This window comes from Quercus robur, chromosome 4, assembly GCF_932294415.1.
Source record: "Quercus robur chromosome 4, dhQueRobu3.1, whole genome shotgun sequence".
Lineage (NCBI taxonomy): Eukaryota > Viridiplantae > Streptophyta > Magnoliopsida > Fagales > Fagaceae > Quercus > Quercus robur.
In genome coordinates, this window is record NC_065537.1 from 72,769,728 (window position 1) to 72,778,240 (window position 8,513).

General features: G+C 37.0%; 1 protein-coding gene across 1 annotated transcript; it reads right to left on the reverse strand.

The window, feature by feature from the left end:
• Positions 1–235: 235 nt before the first annotated feature.
• LOC126723615 (putative disease resistance protein At3g14460) lies at positions 236–5,194 on the reverse strand. Its single transcript, XM_050427202.1, has 2 exons — positions 506–5,194; positions 236–407 (listed from the first exon to the last, which is right to left on the reverse strand). The coding sequence occupies exon 1, from the start codon at positions 5,074–5,076 to the stop codon at positions 976–978; it is 4,101 nt and encodes a 1,366-aa protein (XP_050283159.1). The 5' UTR covers positions 5,077–5,194; the 3' UTR covers positions 236–407; positions 506–975.
• Positions 5,195–8,513: the final 3,319 nt, after the last annotated feature.

Here is an 8,513-nt window from a genome sequence, read left to right on the forward strand (position 1 = left end):
CAATCATCAATATATATATATATATATATATATATAAAGGCAGAAACCTTGTGCAGGAAAGCATGAGGTCCTGCCATGAGCCTCTGAAATCTGGACAAATGCAAACAAAGACATGTTCCTCACGTACTATTCTGCCCAAGCTATTTCCACATCTTTAAACCTCACATATTTGTCAAATAAAACATCTTTTTCAGCAGAATTTTCCGGTTACTATATTCATGAATAGAAATTGCAATTGTTGATTGGGAAAAAAAATAACTGCAAAAAATAGTGTAGCTCACAATCAATTGTTGATAAATAAATACACTGAATTGTTACCACTGCACTGGTGTCAAGTAAGTAGAAGTCTCACAATCAAGAACTCACTGGTTATTTTTTCATCTTATTTCTGAGAGCACAGCAAGAACCTGTCATTGTCCGTGAGAACAAAATATTTAGCAAATATGTGGTGTTTTCATAATGCTGTATGAGTGTAAATGATACTGGAATTTTGAAAAAAAATCACCAGTAATATTCTTTGACGGAGGCTTTGCAAGCTATTGGATTATCTTGGGTCAAAGTAACACACCATAGCAAGTAGGCAGGCATTCTTCTTACAAGTATGGGAATCTTTGGCTGGTTCATGAAATACTATAGGAAGATGATAGATAGCAAAACAATGACTACTCAAATGCATGTAGATGGAACTTTTTGTTTCTCAACTAAATGTATATCAAAGGGCATCCCAAAATTTCAAATTCTGAACTATTTGAGCTGTCTGGCAAGCTTTGAAGCCTGTCACATTCCCATATGTCCAGATTATCGAGAGAGGTGAGGTTTTGCAGTCCCTTGGGCAGGGATTCAAGATTTGGCAGTCGTTGAAGACAAAGAGAGGATAAACTGGTGGGCAGCAACCACTTCTCAGGAAATGATACTAACCCCTGACATCCACCAAAAGAGAAGTCCATGAGAGTAGTTAGTCTGTGCAGCCCCCACTCATATGAAGGCTTGAGATTCTCGCAGTCTAAGATTGAAAGTGACAACAGATTGGATGGTAAACCCCCCCTCGGGAAATGAAAAAAGACTTGAGCAACCATCTATGTGCAGGTCTTGAAGAGATGTGAGTCTGTACATCTGATTTGGTAGGGACTTGAGACTACTGCAATTTGATATTCTCATTGATCGGAGCAAGGGTGGCAAGCCAGGTTCTGGAAAAGACAGAAGCAATGGGCACTCAACTATTTCCAAGTAATCGAGACTCGTGTGGTTGTGTAGGCCTCTAGGTAATGACTTGAGGTTTGAACAACTGTTGATAATGAGCTCCTTCAGGTTCATGGCAGTGCTGGATGTGACCGTGGAAATCACAAATGTACTTTCTGAGAAGGAGGTAACAGAATGGCACAATGAAATCATAAAGAATTCAAGACAACTATCGTTATGAATCATCTGCTCTGGAACTGACTCCAAATTCATGCAGTTATGGATTTCAAGTTGTTTAAGCGTGCTTGGCAATTGGCCTCTTGGTAAAGATGTGAGAGAAGAACAACCTTCAATTACCAAGTATTCAAGTAAAAGAGATGCCTTCTCATTGTAATGCATTCTCCACCCAGGTAGGACTTGCAAAGCCTCACAATCTATGATCTCAAGGCCTATGAGCGTTGAAGGCAAGCTTGTTTCAGGAAAGGACACAAGCGAGGGACATTCTGAGACCCTCAACTCCTTCAAAGATGAAAGTTCGTATAACTTTTGTGGCAACTCTATTAATAATGGACATCCTGAAATCTCCAATCGTTGAAGGCATTGGAGATTTTGCAATCCAATTTCATTGGATAAAGTTTTCAGTTCGTTAAGATGAGTTATCCGTAATTCTTCAAGAGTTGTTAACTTTTGAAAACACCCTTCAAGCAAACATTTGATCTTGGATATATGACACATACGCAAGTAGGTAAGCGAGGTGAGCTTAGCTATGCTTCGTAACACCCCATCATTAAACTTATTTACTTCTAGTTCATGGATTGAAGGAAGCATTGGAAGTTCTAACAATTCTTGGCATCCATCTAATTCAAGCATTGCCAAGGAAGGAAAGAGATGAGGTAGTTCTCTCAAGTTGGGACATGCCAACATAGAAAGCTCAAGAAGGCATGGGAATTCTCTGCCTTGTTCTAAGCTATCATCAACAGTCAAAACCCTTGGTAGAGTTTCCAATTCTTCACACCCCTCAATACTCATTCTTTTCAATCCAGGAAAGTGGTGAGGCAATTTTGTTAGCTTAGGACAGTTGCGAATCTCAATATTTTGCAGGTTATTGAAGTCCTCCCTACCTTCAACTCCAGAAGAAGACCACTCCTCCCATTGTAACATGCTGTCAAACTTCAAAGTCTCCAAGGATGGAAAAGGCATAGCAGAAGAACACCCATCCCCGCAGAACTCAATCCCTATTCTTTTTATTCTATCCATTCCTTCCACTGTGAGGTTTTTGAGAGAGGGTAGTTGCCCAAGTGGTGGCAGAGAACTACAATTTCTACAATTACTAAGTCTCACAAGAATCAGATTAGAGAACAGAGGGGATCCAATCCAACTTGGGAATTTTGTACCTTCAAAGTCCTTGATTATGATTTCCTTCATGTTTTTGTGTGGTTGCAACATCTCAAGAACATCCGTTTCAACTGTTTCATTTCTTGAATCATCTAAACTGTAGCTCCGTTCCAATGTTTGCTTGGTAGATTCTTGTTCATAAGCTTTCATGGTTTCCCTAAAGCTTGGAAATCTTTTACGACTATAGCCTCCAAGGCTGAGATCTTTCAGAAGTCTCAGAACTTGTGGCTTGTGTGATACTTCTTCATCCACAGCATTAATTGGATCTCCCAAGCTGGTACTCCATTGTAATACCAATTGATCAAGTTCTTTCTTATTTTTCAAATTAGCCTCCATTGCATCAGTAAAGCTGACAACATTTTTCAGTCCTGAAATCAGAAGTGATCCTTGAAGTTGCAGCATGTTCCTCAAGTCTCTAATTCCTGACTCAACATCTTTACCCACAACAAAAGTAGACAAAGACTGGAGATTCTTCAATCTACAAATTTGCTGTGGCATCTCTTTTAACCTGCTTCCACTAATATGGAGATGTCGTAAGTTTGTTAGGCTCCCCATTTCTGCAGGCAACTTAGTGAGAGACCGACAATTCAATAGGATCAATGTCTGTAAATTGCAAAGAGTACCTGTGGAGTCAGGTAACCTTTTAATTGCCGTATGAGAAAGGTCCAGGTAGCGTAGATGTTTCAAGTCACCTATGGAATCTGGCAATTGAGTGATGCGACAAGCATTAAATGACAACACTCGTAGATATGTTAATTTTGGCAAGAGATCTCTAGGGACTTTATTAGCCAAATAGCTGATTCCAATCATGCCTGTTGGATCTAAGGGTAGGAAGGTGCGCAAGCATTCAACTCCCTGAAAGGGCTCAAATTTTGAGAGCACATCACGTCTGCCACAAATGTATGAGGAATGACGAGCCTTCTCAAAAATTCTGTTTTGATTACCATCCTTCAGCTTATCCCCCAATCTGAAACAAAATTTTCCAGAAACAAAATGAGCTAAATCTCTAATGAGGCCATGCATTACATATTGTGATTTATTGTTGATAGATTCTTGAAAGAATGACCTTGATACTAGCTCCCGAAAATATTCTCCACCCACTTCTTCCACTCTTTTCTTAGCCTTAGGTTGCTGCACAAATCCTTCTGCCATCCATAACAAAACTAGTGTGTCCTTGTCAAATTCATATTCCGTAGGGAATATTGAACAGTATGCAAAACATTGCTTCAAATGTGCAGGAAGGTGATGATAGCTTAGCCTTAGACTCTGAAGAATATCACTTTCATCATCCGGTAGATCCCATATTTTCCTGTTCAATATGTCTTTCCATTCGTTCTCTTCTTGTCTGGAGCGCAACAGGATTCCCAGTCTCTTAGTTGCTAAGGGCAAGCCTTCACACTTCTCCACAACCTTTCTACCAATTGTCTCCAAATTTGGGTAAACTTCATTGTTTATGTTCTCAAATGCTTGGCTCCTGAACAATAACCAGCAATCTTCAAATGACAAAACTCTCAAATGATGAGCAGGAACTGTCCCCATGCTCGATGCAACATCCTTATTGCGTGTTGTTACTAATATTTTACTTCCTTTGGCCCCCGTTTTTAATGGATTCCATAAGAGATCCCAATCATTATTTCTCTTGTTCCAAACATCATCTAAAACAAGCAAAAATCTCTTCGCAACCAATTTTTCTTTCAAACTAACTTGAAGCAGATTTAAGTCATTGAGATCGGTGTGTTTCAAAGTGACTGACCTAAGAATTGTTTTTGTTACCCTCACTACATCAAACTGATCAGACACACAGACCCAAATTCTTAAATGAAAATGCTTCTCTACTCTGTCGTTGTTGTAAACAATTTGAGCAAGAGTTGTCTTACCAATACCTGCCATACCAACTATAGGAACTACACCAATTTTACTGCTTGGTGCATCCCTTAGTAGCTGCTCAATTATCAAATCTTTATCATGATCCCTGCCATAAACACAGGTTTCATCTACCAATGAAGTTGTTGGCAATCTTTGTTTAAACCCAAATGACCTTCCCCCAACATTGTCTTTTAAACCAAGAACATCTTTATATTTGGCAATCAATTCTAACTTCTCAATAATTTTTTTCAATTTTGACTCTATCCCTCTACTAGATGGAGTGCTACAAGGGGAGGAGATAAGGTTCCAGTTCCATACCTGATTTGGGCCAGCCTTAGATTCAGCTTCTAGCTTATACCTCAAAGTTTCAGTAGCAAGCTCATCCAATATGTCCTCTGCATCATAAAGAGCATCTTTAGCCATGTGCAGCCACTTCTCCACTGCAGGGCTATGGAATTGCTTCTCCTCAGCATCATTAAGCAATGCTGTAACAGTCAGCAATGTGATCTTCAGCTTTTCCAGCAAGTCATCAAACTTCCGGAAGCGTAGTAAGTCTATGAACTCGAGGGAAGCCAATCTGTCAAACAGCACTTGAAGGAAAGCAGAAAGAAAAGCCTCACCAACTCCACCAGCCATGATTATCAAACCAGATACCAAAAACAAGGATAAAGAAAGACAATGCAAAGAGAAGTGGAGATGAAACAGTATATGATGCAAGTTACCTTACACCCAGCTGCTCATCATTGACCATTCATAAATATCACTTACACCCAGCTGCTCATCATTGACTATTCATAAATATCAAGGCGGTCCAAACTAGGAAACTCTTCCTTTTGTTTTTTGTTGATGTCATTTTTGGATGCATTCAAAGTAAAAAATTTATAGGGATATTATATAACAAATAAATAAAAATTTAATCTCATTATTTTTTTTATTATAAGTGTGTGTTTGGTAAAAATTATTTTTGTCAACTTATTTTACTATTTAGTTTATTTTTGCTACTATTCATGGGTCCCACTGCACTTTTTGATACTATTCATGGATCTCAATGTACTATTTCAGCTAACTTTTACTTTTGTCTACAATACTTTCAACAAAAAATTTTCAGTTTCAACAAAATAAGCGGATTTCAAACTAACCTAAGGCTGCCAAGAAGCAAAGAGCTCACGCTTCTCTTTAAATAATTGAAAGATACCAAAAACAGTGACAGTAATCCAAAACTAAAGATATTAATTGTTCAATGCAAAATGAAGCGGCCAAACAAGACTATGTCTTCCAATGGTGGTTCAAAAAGTCTCAAGCAAACACAAAGTCTCATGCTTCTGTTTTTGGAGTTCTTGCCAGTATATATATATATATATATATATATATATATATAAAAACAGTGTTGAGTCTGTGTAGTCAGGACTAATACAAACTAAAACATGCCCCCCATGGATTTAACACCTTACAAGATGTATATGCACATTTTAACAAATAAGTAGTGGACACTTTCCCCAAGTTCACTGCCCAAAAACAATTCTTGCCACTTCTAAACTACCAAAGACTTACAATTGAACATGCCACAAGTCAATTAGGAAATTCAATTTCACTTTAGGTGCTTCCCATTTTAAAAATTTTAATTGGTAATACCCCAACTTAAGGGAAAATACCCTTTTAATCACAAACACAAATCATCAATATCAATATCAAAATATCATATACTAAATCAAGAGACCTCATGCGGAAGAACATGAGATTATGCCATGTAGCCTCCCTTTGAAGAGTTTACTTCTTCCATATCTCTCTTCTCTTCATGTCTTTTAGCATACCTGAACAGCTACCTTAGAGTATTTTTCTGTTTGACCTTTCACCTTTTACCTAAATGTTTATTACTGTGCCATGTGGTCATTTCTCTCTCTCTCATTTAAAAAAGGTGAATATCCTTTTCTTTTCTTTTTCTTAGAATGTTTTTCATTTACTCAGCCTTGATATAAGATTTGGGCTTTTCGTCTCCACCTTCACATCTAACTCTTGCATTGCCTAACTTCTATTCCCAATCTTCTTATATAAGTACTAGAACTAGAATACAAATGCAAAAGCATTAATGTGAAGGAGGCAATGTTAAAAGTATATTGAACCTTGTGGGTTGTGATCACGTTGGGAATCACCAATTTGCTGGATGGCACTTCCTCTGGTGCTCTCTCTCTCTAGATGTTGACAAGCATATGGCTGTAACTAAAATTATATTGAAAGCTAATACTCATTTTGACAAGAAAATAGTTGTTTTCCTTCTTTCTTTCTATTTGTGTGTACATCGTTGAATCACAACAATCGAGGATTTGAAGCTTGCATTGAAGAAGAAAGTGAACGTCATAGATGGAGTATTCCAAGATCAGTCATGGTGATATCACATGGCAATTGTTCTTTATTTGGGTTAATTATGGAGTGCATGAATTGGCGCCTATAGTGTTATTTCTACATTCCTTGAAATTCTTGCTTGTGTTAAGATCAATTTACTCATTGTACAATTTAAAAAAAAAAAAAAAAAAAAAAAAAAAAAAAAAAAAAAAACATCAAGGATTATAGTGGTAACAATTTGGCTTTGAAAATTCATATGATTTCTTTTTCTTTTTTTATTTACAAATTATTAGGAATTTGTGACAATTCACTCTTGGAACCATGTATTTATATATGTGCAATATATTATAATTCATTTTGTTATCTTCTCTTAGAGCGTCCACAGCCCAAATACCAAATGTAAGCATATTTTAGCATTAAGACCCAAAATCCCCACTCCATCAGAACTTGTAAAATGTAACTATTGCAAAAAAAATTTCAATTGTGCTATAGTGCGATTTGCATTGTAGCTCAATTGTAAAACCAAAAATATTATTTTATTCTCTCAACTGTCTCCCGACTCTCCACTCTCTCAAGTCTATCTCCCACTGATTGAGCTCTCTCATCCCATCTCTCTCTCGCCATCACTACCAACGCCAAGCTTCTCGTCTTCCCCGTGGATCATGGCTCCGTCACAATTCGTGGGTGCATCAAGTCCAACATGGGTCGTGGCTCTCTCAAGTCCGGTGTGGGTCGTGGGTTGTGGGTCTCTCAAGTCCAGCGTGGGTTTGATGAGTTTATAGGTCTCTCAAGTCCAGTTGCGTTGGTTGGGTTTTGAATTGGTGTGGAGTTGGGAGCTGCCATGGTTTAGTTTGATTTTGATTTTGATTTTGTGGGTTGTCGTGATTTTTATTATTTTTTGTGCTTGAAAATGACTTTGGTTTTCAACTGGTAAAAATCAGTTTGGGTACTGAGTTTTGGGGATAAAAATCAGTTTGGGTATGTTCTTCGTGGTGGTGGTGGTAGCAGGTGGTTGCAGAGGTGATTTGGGTTTTGGGTTTTTGTTTTTATTTGGGTTTTGGGATATATTATTTTATTGTGTAGAAATATTATTTTAATATGTTGTATTGTAAAATAAAAGTTGGGATACTGAAGTATTGTATAATTGATAAAGTAGTTTTTAGGGATGGTAAAATAGGATAGGATGGTATTTTGGGTTGTGGATGCTCTTAAGTTCCATAGCACTGTATTTGGTCATTTGGTGTTCTTCCACTCTTAAACTATTTGTAATAATGATTTTGTCACAAAGGAAATGTGCAGCCATAAAAATAACTTCATACATATTATTTTAAGGATTTGGTTTATCTTCAGTATTTTTTAACTGGAAGTCTCTTTTTATTTTAAATACACAATAACAAGTGGTAATGAATTTTAATCTCCACCTTTTATTTTGTTAGTGAGTGATGTAGTAGTTTCTCATCAATATATATATAAAAGTAGAGACCTCATGTGAGAATGCATGAGGTCCTACCATGTGACGCTTTAAACTTCCATTTAGTTTTTAAACCTTTTTTCATTAAGTTTTTAAACTATTACCCAATAACTTATAGTAACTTATTTTTACCATTAGTTGTTGATATGGACTGAGGTTGACAATTAGACCAAACAAATGTAATTCTTTAAGAATAAATGACTACCTTCTCAAAATAGACAAAAAGCCCAAGTCCAGCTATTATGATTTATGACCCAAGTCT